Genomic DNA, 16,237 nt, shown 5'->3' with positions numbered 1-16,237 from the left:
GTTTTCTACTCTGTCTGCTTGAAATGAAACTTAGACATGAACCAATTCACTTTTCCACCTTTCTGCTGCAGTTCAATTGACACTAGCCAGGCCCTGAAGGTTCCTGGAGTCACCTGTTTCCTCACGGCCAAGGACATCCCAGGAAGCAATGTGACCGGACATATAGCAATGGATGAGACCGTGTTCGCTGATGATGTGGTTAGTGATCACCAATGCCAACAACAGTTTTCTTTCATGGGGTAACCCTTAAACTTCACACCCTGGGTTGTAACCGAGGCACAGAGGATCGTCCACCACCCCTGCCTCACCATTCGCCAGCCCCCAACCCCAATCTTCATCCCCATGAAATTATGAAATGTAAATACACGGCTTCTGTTGTTGGAGGGAAGGTGACATGGTCTCGGGGCAATGTGTGGACAGTGGTGACATAGGGCTGTATGTCACTTCCTGTTTGGGTAGCTGTGGAGATCTCAGCATGACCCAATCAGATGGAACAACAAACAAGCTACAGGAAGAACTCAGCGGGTCCAGCAGCATCTGTGGGGGGAAAGGAATTGCTGAGGTTTCGGGTCGAAACCCTGGTTCTGATCCTGGTTTCTTCTCTGAGTATGACAACTGCGTGAGCACTTTCCTTCAGCTGATGGAAGTTCAGAGACCTGAAACATTAGCTCTGTTTCTCTTGCCACTGATGCTCGTGGAACTGCTGAGCATTTTTCAGCATTGTCTGATTTTATGTGACATTTCCACTATTTTGCTATGGTGAACTTTTCTTGTGATGGGACATCCGTAATTTATCTGGAAGTGAAGAAGGTGGACTCGTTTAAAACACAGTTAACATGGGAACTGGGACAGTCTTTTCTCATGTATCGGGCATCAGTTTCATCTGTAAGCATCGAACTACAATGGGAATTGACTCTCATGGCCCAGTAACAACCTGTACCACATGGTGGAACCTAGTGACCTACCCCAGATATTCATTCGTGTGTACCTCTGTCCAGAGGAAGAGTGTGTACCTCTGTCTGGAGAAAGAGTATATAATACTAGAGGACATGCATTTAAAGTGAGAGGGGGAAAGTTCAAAGGAGATGTGCCGCGCAAGTTTTTACAGAGAGAGTGGTGGATGCCTGGAATGCACTGCCGGGGGCGGTGGTAGAGGCAGATATGAGAGAGGCGTTTAACAGGCTCTTAGATAGGCACATGAATGTGCAGGGAATGGAGGGATGTGGACCATGTGCAGGCAGAAAGGATTAGGTGTCATTAGCTTAATTAGTTCGGCCAAAGGGCCTGTTCCTGTGTTGTACTGTTCTATGCTTCATGTTCTACATTCTATGTTCTTTGTTAACATGATCACCTGGTCACCTCATTATAGGAAGGATGTGGAAGCTTTAGAGAGGGTGCAGAGGAGATTTACCAAGATGCTGCCTGGATTGGAGAACATGTCTTATGAGGATAGGTTGAGTGAGCTAGGGCTTTTCTCTTTGGAGAAAAAGAGGATGAGAGGTGTACAAGATGATAAGAGGCATAGATCGAGTGGACAGTCAGAGACTTTTTCCCAGGGTGAAAATGGCTAACACGAGGAGACCTAATTTTAAGGTGATTGGAGGAAGGTATAAAGGGGGATGTGAGGGGTAAGTTTTTTACACAGAGAGTGGTGGATGCTTGGAACGCACTGCCTGCAGAGGTTGTGGGGGCAGATACATTAGGGACATTTAAGAGACTCTTAGATAGCCGCATGATAGATAGATATTAGAACAGGATAAAATGTCGGCACAACATCTTGGGCCGAAGGGCCTGTACTGTGCTGTAATGTTCTATGATGACTAGAGACCAGTGCAACTTAAGCAGTTTTATCCCAGAGCAAGTGAACATGTTGAACATGTTCAGTTAGTGAAGGATGGTTTCCTTCAGTTATTTAAAACAGCAGGGCAGTTCCCCACATCAGTGGAAACACAAGAGACTGCAGATGCTGGAATCTGGAGCAACAGACAATCTGCTGGAGGAACTCAGTGGGTCGAGCAACATCTATGGGGGGTTGGTGGGGGGGAAAGGAATTGCTGACGTTTCGGGTCAAAACCCCACATCAAAGGAGGGGGGAGAGGGGAGATAGCCAGTGTAAAGAGGAGAAGGGGTGTGGGAGAAAGGGACCCCTTCTCCTGTTTACACTGGCCATCTCCCCTCTCCACTCTCAGTCCTGATGCAGGGTTTTGACCCGAAACATCGACAATTCCTTTCCACCCACAGATGCTGCTCGACCTGCTGAGCTCCTCCAGCAGACGGTTTGTTGCCCCACGTCAGGGAGTTGGTTTCCTCGACGGAACAGAAATGAATTGGCCGCGGTTGTGTGGCTGGGTCAGGCTGCTGCCTGTTAGTGCCTCTGGGCACTGCCACGGTTTACAGGACCAACAGAAGGGAACCCAATGTGTAATGCAGCCAGAGCATTCATAGACAGCCCGTCACTGTGGCAGGAATTTCCCTGAATTAGTCCCAGACATCCAATTCCACCCTTGAATGCCGAGCTTTCCAGCACTTCCTGCCCTTAGCTCAGGTTTCACCTTTTTTATGCCCATTAATGGAGGACGTTGGGCACCACCTTCCACCACAGGCAGAAGTTGACTCTGGATCCAGACTTTGACCATTCAGTGAGCTTGGGGCTGGGGCTAGGATTAACATTCTCTGGTTGTGCACTGCTGTGTAAGTTGATGCAGGGCTCCTGTTTGTTCTGTGTGCGGATGTGTGTGTGTGTGTGCCTTATAATCACTATGTTGTTTCTGTGCACTGCGTAGGTCACTTGTGTCGGACACATTATCGGGGCAGTTGTTGCTGACACAGAGGCTCATGCCCAGATCGCTGCAAAGGCAGTGAAGGTCACTTACAAAAAGCTAAAGCCCATTATCACCATTCAGGTAACTACATGAGCTTGTTATGTTATTATGTTGTGACCTGTACCCACTTATGTAACAGGCAGGATGACTGACATTCGCTCCTCAAATTAATATTTAACATCGATAAGGTAAGCATGCAATGATGAAACAGCCAGTAAAACCAAAACTTTACAAGTTGTAACGATTCAAACGAGTTACATTTCCTATGGTTAACTAGAGTTTTAAAGTAGCTGTTGCAGCATTGACTTACAGCGCGTTTACTCCTCACCCATCCACATTTCATTGTTACCATTTACCCTGCAGCCAAAGATACTCCCTTAATTAGACAAGTTCTCCACCTTTCCAGAACTAAGAATTATGACCATGGATTTCATTCCTTTTCTACCAGTCCTGTGTCCGTGACTTCGAGTCATAGAGTCATACAGCACAGAAGCAGGCTCTTCGGCCCAACTGGATCATGCCAACCAAGAGTCCCACCTAAGCTGGTCCCATTTGTCCGCATTTCGTCCATATCCCTCTAAATCTTTCCTATCCATGTACCTGTCCAAGTACCTTTTAAATGTTGTTAATGTACCTACCTCAACCACTTCCTCTGGCAGCTCATTCCACGTACTGACGACCCTCTGGGTGAAAATGTTGCCCCTCAGGTTCCTATTAAATCTCTCCCCTCTCAACTTAAACCTATGCATAGTTCTTGATTCCCCAACTCTGGGGAAAAGACTGTGTGCATTCACCCTATCTATGCCCCTCATGATTTTATACACCTCTATAAAATCACCCATCGATCTCCTACGCTCCAATGAAACGAGTTCCAACCTGCTCAACCTCTCTCTATAACTCAGTCCCTCAAGTCCCGGCAACCTCCTCATAAATCTCCTCTGGACTCTTTCCAGCTTAATGGCATCTTTCCTATAGTAGGGTGACCAAAACTGAACACATACTACTAAAGTTAACAGTCCCTGTTTAACAAACAAATGCTTACAGCCCAGATGCTGGTGTTTATAAGGCATCTCTGTTGAATCGAGGGGTGGAGTCATAACTGCAGTGGTAAAATGGCCTTCAGATAAACCCGTGACATTGGCTCTCTCGCCCCCTCAGAGGTTGCAAGTTCAAGTGCCACTCCGGAGACTTGCAGACAAAATCTCAGCTGACATGCCCAGTGCAGTGCTGAGGGATAAAATGTTAATCCCTGGCCCCATGAGCTGCCTCTAGTGAACATAAAAGGATCCCATGACACTATTGTGAAAAGAATTTCAGTTTTCCTCAGTGTCCTGATGGGAGGACACGTCGAGAGAGTGATTAGTAAAGTACTTGGGATCCTGGGATTCTTGAATTATGCAAAAGCATGGAATGTTTGGCCCACAGCTCAGAATCAGAATCAGATTTATTATCACTGACATATGACGTGAAATTTGTTGTTTTGCAGCAGACATAAAAATCCATAAATTACAAAACTAAATAGTGCAAAAATAGGAATAATGAGGTAGTGTCCATGGGTTCATGGATTGCTCAGGAATCTGATGGTGGAGGGAAAGAAGCTGTTCCTGAATCATTGAGTGTGGGTCTTCAGTCTTCTGTACATCCTCCCCAATGGTAGTAATGGGAAGAGGGCATGTCCCGGATGGTGAGGGTCCTTAGTGATGGATGCCGCCTTCTTGAGGCACCGCCTCTTGAAGTTGTGCTCGATGGCAGGGAGGTTTGTGTCCGTGATGGAGCTGGCTGAGTCTACAACCCTCTGCAGCCTCTTGCGATCCTATGCATTGAAGTCTCCGTAACAGGTGGTGATGCAACCAGTCAGAATGCTCTCCACCGTACATCTGCAGAAATTTGTAAGAGTCTTTGGTGACAGTGCAGATGAGACAACGATAGGTGGAGGGACAGGTAGTGCTGAGGAAGCAGGGAATCTGCAGAAGGACTTGGACAGGTTGGGAGAATGGACAGAGAAGTGGCAGATGGAATACAGCGTAGGGAAACGTATGGTCATGCACTTTGGTAGGGCGTATAAATGTATGGCCTATTTTCTAAACAGGGAGCAAATTCAGAAATCGGAGGTGCAGAGGGACTTGGGAGTCCTAGTGCAGGGTTCCCTAAAACTTAACTTGCAGGTTGAGTTGGTAGTAAGGAAGGCAAATACAATGTTGGCATTCATTTCGAGAGGACTAGAATAGAAATGCAATGATGTAATGCTGAGGCTTTGAGGCATTGGTCAGACCAGATTTGGAGTATTGCAAGCTGGCTTGGACCCCATATCTAAGGAAGGATGTGCTGGCATTGGAGAGGATCCAGAGGAGGTTTACAAGAATCATCCCGGGAATGAAAGAGGTATCATATGAGGAGCGTTTAATGGCTCTGGGCCTGTACTCACTGGAGTTTAGAAGGATGGGGGGTGGGGGGGGGGAATCTCATTGAAACCCACCAAATATTGAAAGGCCTGGATAGAATGAACATGGAGAGGATGTTTCCGGTAGTGGGAGAGTCTAGGACCAGAGGTCTCAGCCTCAGAATAGAAGGACGTCCCTTTAGAACAGCGATGAGGAGGAATTTATTTAGCCAGAGGGTGGTGAATCTGTGGAATTCATTGCCACAGAGGGCTATGAAGGCCAAGTCATTGGGTATATTTAAAGCAGAGGTTGAAAGGTTCTTGATTAGTTAGGGTGTCAAAGGTTATGGGGAGAAGGAAGGAGAATGGATTGAGAGGGAAAAATAGACCAGCCATGATCAAATGACAGAGCAAACTCGATGGGCCGAATGGCCTAATTCTGCTCCTATGACTTATGGTCTTGTACCAAATCTCCTCAAACTCCTAGCAAAGTAGAGCTGCTGGTGTTCCTTCATGATTGCAACAATGTATTGGGCCCAGGATAGATCCTCTGAGGTGTTGACACCCAGGAATTTGAAGCTGCCCACCACTTCCACCCCTGACCCCTCAATGACGACTGGTGTGTGTTCTCCTGAGCTCCCCTTCTTGAAGTCCACGATCAGTTCCTTGGTCTTGCTGATGTTGAGCGCTGGAGCACTGCATCTAATTCTGGTCACCTAACCTTAGGGAGGTTGTGAAGGAGCAGAACAAGTTTACAAGAATGGTTCCAGAGATGTCAGCTCCAAGGTTAGACTGGAGAAGCTGGTGTAGTTCTCCTGGGACGATGAGAGGAGATCTGACTGAGGTGGACAATATCATGATGGGCTTACAAAGAGTAAACAGAGCAAGGCTGTTTCCACTACCACAGGGTCCAAGGATTAGAGGGCACAGATTTAAAATTTTGGGTTTAATTTAAAATATACAAAGGTGATGCAGGCAAAAATTTTAGTTAATTTTTTTTAGATTTCCAGCATTATTTGATATTCATCTGCTCAGGAAGCAGTTCAGCATAGCTTGCTGTGTGCATGTTGATGGATAAATTGGTTTATTATTGTCACATGTACTGAGGTACAGTGAAAAACTTTGTTTTGCATTGCCTTCCATACAGATCATTTCATCACATCAGTACATCGAGGTAGTACAAAGGAAAAAAAAACAGGATACAGAATAAAGTGTTACAGTTACAGAGAAAGTGCAGTGTAGGTAGACAATAAGGTGCAAGGTTATGACCAAGTAGATTGTGAGGTCAAGAGTCCATCTCATTGTACAAGGGTGCCATTCAATAGTCTTATAACAGCGGGATAGAAGCTGTCCTTAAGCCCAGTGGTACTGCTTTCAGGTTTTTGTATCTTTTGCCTGATGAGAGGGAGGGAGCAGAGAGAATGTCCAGAGTGGGAGGGAACTTTGATTATGTTGACTGCTTTACCAAGGCAGCGAGAAGTGTAGACAGAGTCCATGGAGGGGAGCCTGGTTTCTGTGATGTGCTGAGCTGTGTCTACAACTCTCTGTAGTTCTTTGTGGTCTCGGGCAGAGCAGTTGCCATACCAAGCCATGATGCATCCAGATAGGATGCTTTCCATGGTGCATCAATAAAAATTGATGAGAGTCAAAGGGGACATGCTGAATTTCTTTAGCCGCCTAAGGAAGTAGAAGTGCTGGTGAGCTTTCTTGGATGTGGAGTCTACATGGTTGGACCAGGCCAGACTACTGGTGATGTTCATTCCTAGGAACTTGAAGCTCTCAATCTTCTTGACCTCAGCACCATTGATGTAGACAGGTGTATGTCCACCTCCCCTTTTCCTGAAGTCAGTGACCAGCTCTTTTGTTTTGCTGACATTGAGGGAAAGGTTGTTGTTATGACACCATGTCACTAAGCTCTCTATCTCCTTCCCATACTCCGACTCATCATTATTTGAGATACGGCCCACTACTGTGATGTCATCTGCAAACCTGTAGATGGAGTTAGAACAGAAGCTGACCACACAGTCGTGAGCGTATAGAGAGTAGAGTAGAGGGCTGAGGATGCAGCCTTGTGGGGCACTAGTGTTGAGGATAATCTTGGCAGAGATGTTGCTGCCTATCCTCACTGATTGTGTTCCATTGATCAGGAAAACAGGGGTCCAGTTGCAAAGGGAGGTGCTGAGACCCAGGTCCAGGAGGTTGGAGATGTTTGCTTAGAATTAGAGTATTGAAGGTGGAACTGTGGTCAATAAATAGTAATCTGTAACACGTCCATAGACACATCTGCCCGTTGTCCCTGCATAGACACAGCTACCCATTGTACCTTCATAGACACAGTTGCCCATTGCATTTCTGCTGCAGCAATGCTTCCGGTTCAACTTGATTGAAACCTCTTCGGAGAACTAGGAGCATTTATTGATGAGAATCAGATAAGTAAATAAGCACCAACAGTTTGGGGTCACGTTACGGGACACAACTGTGAAAAGAAAATAATTTGGTGTCAAAATTAGCTGGAAGTTTTTGTCAAAAGATATTTGGTATGTTGGGAGACTCTGGTAAAGCAAGGTGGGAAGAGGCTAGCACAGGTCAGTTGGGCCAAATGGCCTGGCTCTACAGAAAGAAACAAAGTAATTCTCTATTCGTAAGGACTTCCTGTATGATAAGATGGACTCTTGACCTCACAATCTACCTCATCATGGCCTTGCACCTTATTGTCTGCCCGCACTACACTTTCTCCGTAACTATATCCTGTATTCCTTATTGCATTTCCCTTGTACTAACTCAATGTACTGATGTTGTGAAATGATCTGTATGGATGGCATGCAAAACAAAGTTTTTCACCGTACCTCAGTACATGTGACAATAATAAACCAATTACCATTTACCAATTATCGTTCATGTGTCTACTCGAAACAGGCCCATAAATAGCCTTATAGTGTTTAGAAAGGAAGACCTGGGGAATATTTCTGTCACCAATACCTCACATCGACAACAATGTGTGACCCAAGACATTCTCCAGTACTACAAATCCTGTACTCCTCAGAGTTGCCCGGTTTGATAAAATGCCTCTTTTTATGAATCGTCTTATCAGTTCCAAGCAGTGACCAGAGATTTCTTCTGAAACAGGAAGCTATCAGTCACCGATCCTTCCACATTCCACCGCTCAAACTTGAGAATGGAAACATCGAACAAGGATTTGGACAAGCTGATGACATCGTTGAGGGTCTGTTGGTGGTTCTGGTTTTAAGTATCAACTGAATTCTTGAGAAATCTATTTGTCAAGTCTTTAGTGTTCTGAGATTAAGAGAGCTGTGACTTCTGGAGTTTTATCATGAGTTTTGGAGGGTTTAAGAGCAGAAAAAAAATGACAGTGAGATTGAATGAAGGTTGAAATATTGTTGAGGGGTTCAGGGGGTTCATAGAGTCATTGAGTTATACAGCACAGAAACAGGCCATTCAGCCCAATTTATACATGGTGTCCGAGGTGTCTGTCCAAGCCAGTCCTATTTGTCTGTGTTTGGCCCATATCCCTCTAAACCTTTCCTATCAATCTACCTGTCCACATATCGTTTAAACATTATAATCGTACCTGCCTCTACCACTTTCTTTAGCAGCTTGTTCCACATACCCTACGTGTGAAAACCACAATAAGAACCACTTCACCCTTTTGAAGTGGTGTAGAAATCTATTTCCCTAACCAGTCATTAAAGCAGGACAAAGTCTTGACTTGTTTGCTGTACGTGAGGTGATATCTGAAGACAAACTAAAACACAAAAGGCAACAGTATCTGAGGAGTCTTCATCACTTAAGTTCCTACACATGGCCATCACAGTCTCTGCACTACTGCAACTATTGTTTCAATCCATGTAGAACAATGGATACCTGGGGGTGATTACAGACTGGGATCTAATCCAGGGGCTCGGGGGGTTTATATATAGAATACTGGATACCTGGGGGTGATAACAGACTGGGATCTAATCCAGGGGTTCAGGGGGTTTATATATAGAATAATGGATACCTGGGAGTGATTATAGACTGGGATCTAATCCAGGGGTTCAGGGGGTTTATATATAGAATACTGGATACCTGGGGGTGATTACAGACTGGGATCTAATCCAGGGGTTCAGGGGGTTTATATATATAATAATGGATACCTGGGAGTGATTATAGACTGGGATCTAATCCAGGGGTTCAGGGGGTTTATATATAGAATACTGGATACCTGGGGGTGATTACAGACTGGGATCTAATCCAGGGGTTCATGGGGTTTATATATAAAATAATGGATACCTGGGGGTGATTACAGACTGGGATCTAATCCAGGGGTTCAGGGGGTTTATATATAGAATACTGGATACCTGGGGGTGATTACAGACTGGGATCTAATCCAGGGGTTCAGGGGGTTTATGTATAGAATAATGGATACCTGGGAGGGATTACAGACTAGAATCTGATCGAGGAGTTCAGATTACTTGTCTGTTAGACTATCTACACATGTTTATTAACTCTCAGGCCCTTCAATGTAAGCAGTTTGGGCTGTATTGTCTTCCTCTGTGCTGTAAGTTTCTTGCCTTTGTCTATTGTGCAGCTGTATTTGCAAAGTTACTCTCTGTCAGAGTCATGTCCCTGTTGAGAGACAGCATCAAATTTATATCAATGATGTTCCACAGGGGAAATACACATTGGAGGCCAGGAGCACTTCTACCTGGAGACACACTGCACGGTGGCTGTGCCCAGAGGTGAAGACGGTGAAATGGAAGTCTTTTCATCAACACAGAGCCCTTCAGAAACACAGGCAGGTGCTTCTGACCGGTTGCTACATCAATGCAGGTGTCATCAGCTGACAATCTACTTCAGTACTATTGCAATCTGTGGGTGGCAGTGACGAATGACCCCACGGCTCAGTTCCTGGTCTGTGCTGATGGACCCCATGGGTCAGTTAGGGGAGCTGCTGCCTCCCAGCTCCAGTGACCCGAGATCAGTCCTGACCTCCACTGCTGTCTGTGTGGAGTTTGCACGTTCTCCCTGTGACCAGAGGAAACCGGATCCCTGGGTGCTCTGGTTTCCTCCTACATCTCAAACGTGTGGGTCGGTGAATTAATTCCATAAGGAGTACAAGAACAGAAGGATCTGGAGAGGGAGGTACATACGGCAGTGCAGACTGAGAAAGCACATGGGATCCAGGGCTTCGTTCATAAAAAGCAAGGAAGTTCTGATGAATCTTTATGAAACACTGGAATATTGTGTCCAGTTCTGGGTGCCACCCATTTTGGAAGTATATTGACGCTTTAGAGAGGGAGCAGAAGAGATCGACTGGATTGATTCCAGGGTTTGGTTATGTGGATAGACTGGAGAAGCTGGATGCTCTTCTTGGAACAGAGGAGGGTTTGAGGAGATCTGAGGGGGGTATTTAAAATCACGAAGGCTATCGACCAAAACCATGGCTAATCATGGGAGGCATGATCTAAGTGCAGATCTTCCTTTTAAATAATGTAGAACTAGATCATGTTTTGCTTTATGACGTAGAAGGAGGCCATTTTGGCCCATCGAGTCTCTGCTGGCTCAGAGAGCAATCCCATTCCTCACTAACTTTCCCTGTAACCTACAATGATCCTGGAGGAACTTAGCAGGCCAGACAGCATCCATGGAGAAAAGCAGGCTGTCAACGTGAAGGGTCCTGGCCCGAAACATTGACCATCTGCTTCCTTCCACGGATGCTGCCTGGCCTGCTGAGTTCCTCCAGCATCATTGTGTTTTTCATCTAGATTCCAGCATCTGCAGTCCGTTGTTTCCCTGTAACCTACTGGTGTTCATTGAGCTGTATAGATCAGAAACAGGCCCTTCGGCCCTCCATGTCGATGCTGACCATTGTACACATCTATACTGATCCCATTGACCCACATTGCGTCCATAGCATCCAATGCCTTGGCAATTCAAGTGTTCATCCAGATGTTTCTTGAATGTTCACACCACATTCCCACAAACTACCCCCCAGATCCTACCATCTACACTAAGGGGTAATTTACAGAGGCCAATTAATCTACCAGCCTCCACCCTGTTGGGGTGTGAGAAGAAAATGCAACATCCAAAGGAAACCTACCCAGTCACAGGGAGAACGTGCAAACTCCACACGGACAGCACCGGTGGTCAGGATCGAACCGGAGACTCTGGAGCTGTGAGGCTGCAGCTCTATCCGCTGTGCCACTGTGCCACCGACTGCATCATGGGAAGATTCGGTTAGATTAACCAGAGTGGGGCGGAGCATTTATCCTGTGTTGTTAAATTCTCTTTGCCTCTTGCTGTGTTCCTGCAGGTCATTGTTGCCAAGGTCCTTGGTGTCCCCGCCAACAAGATCGTGTGTCGGGTGAAGCGGCTCGGAGGGGGCTTTGGTGGGAAGGAGTCACGCTCCACGATCCTGTCGACTGTGGTGGCAGTTGCCGCTTATAAGTATGTGTCAGCGCGGAAGTAGATCGCCAGACAGTACAGCGTCATAGAGTCATACAGCATGAAAACAGGCCCTTCAGCCCACTGAGTTTGTGCTGACATTCAAGCAGCCATTTACGCTCATCCCACACTCCCGTCAACTCCCCCCAGATTCTACCCCCCACCCACACACCAGGGGCAGTTTGCAGTGGCCAATTAACCTACCAATCAGCACGTCTTTGGGAGGAAATCGGAGCACCTGGTTGGGGTGGGGGGAAACCCATGCAGTCGCAGGGAGAATGTGCAAACTCCACGCAGACAGCACTGGAGGTCGGGATCGAACCTGGGTCTCTGGAGCTGTGAGGTAGTAGTTCTACTAGATGTGTACCGCTGTGCCGCCCAGTCTGAAAATCGCCAGCACAATAGGGGAGGGGGGGAATAAATAAACAAAACGTACTGAACAGAAGGGTAACCTGAAAAACTCCTGGGTGGGTAAATGAACAAAAGGATACATCGAGTTAGGTGGGAAGTGGCACGTGTGGGGGATAAATACCAGCAGGAACCATTGGGCAGAATGGTCTGTCTCTGTACTCTAAGTTCTAGGCACAGTGGTGAAAGGGAAGTCAAAGAACTGGATGACCACCAAGTGTTTGGCAATGCCAAACCTGAGCAGCTCCTCAAAAACTGGTTTTCAGGAAGTGTGAGCATTCACAGTGAGAATGGGAAAGGTTTCACCGCTCCTCTTCCTTCCTTCTTCATCCCCTCTTCTCTCTGACAGGACAAAACGTCCCGTTCGATGTGCACTCAGTCGTGATGTGGACATGTTAGTGAGCGGGGGAAGGAATCCTTTTCTGGGACGCTACAAGGTAAGGCCTTGAGAATGACGAGGCAGTTCCAGGGAATTGTTGTTGGGATTGTTCACCTGTCATTCATGGGATCTTTCCCTGCGTTTTCCTTTCAGGTTGGGTACCAGAAGAGTGGGAAAATCGTGGCCGTGGATCTCACACTTTACTGTAACGCAGGAAATACCCTGGACCTTTCGTCTTCTGTATGTGAGGCTAAGATATACAACCTTACAAAGACGAAGAGTTTTACTTTTAATTGTGATTAGGATCCATTCCACACAGGACAAAAATAAAAGCAGACAATAGAGAAAACACTCAGCAAGTCGAGCAGCGTCCGTGAAGGAAAAAGTCAAAATCGAGTTTATTGTCACGTGCACAAGTCCATGTGTGCACAGGTGCGATAAAAAACTTACTGCAGCCAGCATCACAGGCATATCAGATAAGCAGCATTCACAAGAAAACAGAGGAGACACAAAGTGGGAGGAGGTGGACATTCCTTTACAGGAAGACTCCAGACTTAGGCTTAAATTCCCAAGCTTATGACAATTGACAGTGTTGTGGATCGCGAGGAGGATAGTCTCAGGTTACAGAATTATATTGAACAGCTGGTAAATTGGGCAGAGCAATGCAGATGGCATTTAATCCCGATAAGTGTGAGGAGATTCATTTTGGGAGGACAAATAAGGGTAGGACATGTGCAATGAATAATTAGGACCTAAGAAGTATTGAGGAACTGTCAGACCTTGGTGTACAAGTCCAAAGATCTCTGAAGGTGACAGCACAAGTAGATAAGGTGGTGATGAAGGCATACAGGATGCTGGCTTTCATGAACCAGGGCATAGAATATAAGAAAATGGAAGATGTGGAATAACTTTATGTAACTTTGGTCAAACAACAGCTGGAGTATTGTGTGCAGTTCCAGTCACCACACATCAGGACGAATGTGAATGTGCTGGAGAGGGTGCAGAAGAGATTCATCAGAGTGTTGCCTTGGATGGAACATGTCAGTAATGAGGAGAGACTGGAGAGGCTGGGTTTATGTTCCTTGGATGGAAGAGGCTGAGGGGAGACCTGTTGGAGGTAGACAAAATTATGAGGGATGTAGACAGGGCCATTGGTGGGAATCTTTTCCCTGTAACAAAGATGCATAAAACCAGAAGGCATAGTTTAAGGTAAGGAGTAAGAGGGTTAGAGAGGATCTAAGGAAAAAAAAATTCACCCAGATGGTGCTTGCAGTCTGGAACACCCTGCGAAAGTGGATGGTGGAAGCAGGTGCTCTTAAAAAGTTGAACAAGTATCCAAACAACCACTTTTATTGCCAATAATAGAAGGCTACAGATCACTTACTGATAAATGAGACTAGTATAGATGGGCACACGATGGCTGGCATGGAATGGTGGGCCGAAGGGCCTGTTTCTGTGATGTATGACTCTACAACTCTAAGTCTACAACTATAGAGGAATCAATGAATCTCAACGAAAGGTAGATTGGTAAATATGTTTATTATTGTCACATGTACTGAGGTACGATGAAAAACTTGTCTCGTGTACCATTCATACAGATCAATTCATTACAACAGTGCGTTCAGGTAGTACAAGGGAAAACAATAACAGAATGCAGAATAAAGTGTTACAGTTACAGAGAAAGTGCGGTGCAGGCAAACAAGGTCATAACAAGGTAGATTGTGAGGTCAAGAGTCCATCTTATCATACTAGGGAACCGTTCAATAGCCTTATAACAGCGGGATAGAAGCTGTCTCTGAGCCTGGTTGTACATACTTCCAGGCTTTTGTATCTTCTGCCCAATGGGAGGGTGGAGAAGAGGGAATATCTGGGGTGGGAGGGGTCTTTGATTATGCTGGCTGCTTTACTGAGGCAGCGAGAAATGTGGACAGAGTCCGTGGAGGGTAGGCCGCTTTCCGTGATGTGCTGAGCTGTGTCCACAACTCTCTGCAGTTTCTTGTGGTCACCGGCAGAGAAGTTTCCATGCTGGGATGCCAGAACCAAGGAACAAGCACTCCAGATACGGGATTTGGCCATTTTAGATTGACAGAATAACCTCTTCACTTGGGGCTGTGAAGCTTTGGACTTCCCAATTCCACTGGGCAGTAGGTACGTCACAGAGGTTGGTATATTCTTGGAATCTGCAGGTCAGCCATTCTGATTCATTAGAGAGCAGACTCTAGCAGCTTCCTCCTGCTGCAACGTTATGTGCTATGGGGTTAATGATTTTGTTAACAACTGGTTTACTGAGTGAACTGTAAAGTAACTCTTTCCACAGCCATCTCTCTCTCTCTCTCTCTCTCTGCCCATCTCTGAAACCAGATCTTGGAGCGGGCAATGTTCCACATGGGGAACAGTTATAAAATCCCCAACATTCGAGGGATTGGCTACCCCTGCAAAACGAACCTGCCTTCCAACACAGCGTTCCGCGGATTCGGGGGGCCTCAGGGAATGCTGATCGCTGAGACTTGGATGGACGCTGTAATCCAGAAGAGCGGACTACCTGCAGACCAAGTATGGAGCGAGGGAGGGGTGCTGGGGGGTTGGAGGGTGTTGGGGTAGGAACAGGGACATTGAGGTCCCAGGCTCGGATAAGGGCTCACAAAGGCACAGTAGTATAGTGGTTAGTGTAACGCTATTACAGCACCAGCAACCCGGGTTCAATTCCGGCCACTGCCTGTAAGGAGTTTGTACGTTCTCCCTGTGTCTGCGTGGGTTTCCTCCGGATGCTCCAATTTCCTCCCACATTCCAAAGACATACGGGTTAGGAAGTTGTGGGCATGCTGTGTTGGCGCCGGAAGCATGGCGACACTTGTGGGCTGCCCCAGAACATTCCACGCAAAGATGCATTTCACTGTGTTTCAATGTACATCTTATCTTATAAAATCCAAGGGTCAGGAGGTAAGGTTTTGCTGTTGAGGCTAATCCTCCCCAGATCATACACAGGTCAGTATTTCCCCCAGGCAGAATTTTAATTCCTGCCACTCTACTCACTTGAACCAAGAATTTCACTTGGGTGGGGTTTTAAGTACTGTCACACCCTTTACATTGAGTAACCATTTCACCCAAGTAGGATTTTAACCCTTGCCGCCCCCTCACTAACAACCAACATTACGTCCAATCTTCTTCGATATGGAGGTGGGGCCAGAGGACTAGACAGTTGCAAATATTCAACAAAAGGATAATCCACTAAACTGAGGCAGGTCGGTTAAACCTCAGCGGTGTTAAAGTTTTTAGAAACATGGATCTGGTTCAGGACTAATAGTTACCTAGATGGAAATGGATTAATTAAAGCAGGCAGGAATGGATGTTAAGGTCAAATCATGTTGAAACAATTTGATCTGATTTTTGATGTGGTAACGGATAGAGTTAATGAGAATAACGTAGTTGATGTAGTGTATATGGATCACCAGAAGGCTTTTGACAAGATGCCGCATAACAGGCTTATCAGCAAAGTTGTAGCAGATAGTATAAAAGAGACATCGATAGAATGCACACAAAGTTGGCTAACGGACAACAATAGGTTATGGTGAATGAGCTTTTATCAGACTGGAGGAAGGTGAATAGTGGTGTTACCCAGCAATCAGTGTTAGGGCCATGTTAATAACCTGGACTTGGGGATGAGTCAAGGTGCAAGCCACAACTTCTAACTTAGGAAATGACACAAAACATCACCATTGTGAACTGCGAAGAGGACAGTGATGGCAGAAGGATATAAACGGGCTGGTGGAATGGGCAGTCGCACAGCAGATGAAGTTTAATGCA

The 16,237-nt window shown here is 46.1% G+C and overlaps 1 protein-coding gene and 1 long non-coding RNA gene across 9 annotated transcripts in view; both read left to right on the top strand.

Annotated features, from left to right (window-relative positions):
- LOC127575095 (uncharacterized) overlaps positions 1-16,237 on the top strand; it is a 149,298-nt gene that overhangs the window by 106,032 nt on the left and 27,029 nt on the right. The window lies entirely within an intron of this gene.
- Positions 1-16,237, top strand: part of LOC127575090 (xanthine dehydrogenase/oxidase-like) — a 93,472-nt gene that overhangs the window by 50,206 nt on the left and 27,029 nt on the right. For all 7 annotated transcript variants that reach the window (XR_007957007.1, XR_007957008.1, XR_007957009.1 and 4 more), the window contains 8 exons: positions 72-198; positions 2,784-2,903; positions 8,329-8,425; positions 9,873-9,997; positions 11,516-11,649; positions 12,404-12,491; positions 12,587-12,673; positions 14,795-14,986. Coding sequence is in view for 2 of the 7 variants with exons in the window: in XM_052024741.1 (XP_051880701.1) it covers positions 72-198; positions 2,784-2,903; positions 8,329-8,425; positions 9,873-9,997; positions 11,516-11,649; positions 12,404-12,491; positions 12,587-12,673; positions 14,795-14,986 (970 nt within the window). In the remaining 5 variants the exon portion in view is untranslated. The remainder of the gene's footprint in view (positions 1-71; positions 199-2,783; positions 2,904-8,328; positions 8,426-9,872; positions 9,998-11,515; positions 11,650-12,403; positions 12,492-12,586; positions 12,674-14,794; positions 14,987-16,237) is intronic.

This window comes from Pristis pectinata, chromosome 10 (genome assembly GCF_009764475.1).
Source record: "Pristis pectinata isolate sPriPec2 chromosome 10, sPriPec2.1.pri, whole genome shotgun sequence".
Classification (NCBI taxonomy): Eukaryota; Metazoa; Chordata; class Chondrichthyes; order Rhinopristiformes; family Pristidae; genus Pristis; species Pristis pectinata.
The sequence above is the reverse complement of the archived record's forward strand: the minus strand, read 5'-3'. Positions and strand labels throughout refer to the sequence as shown.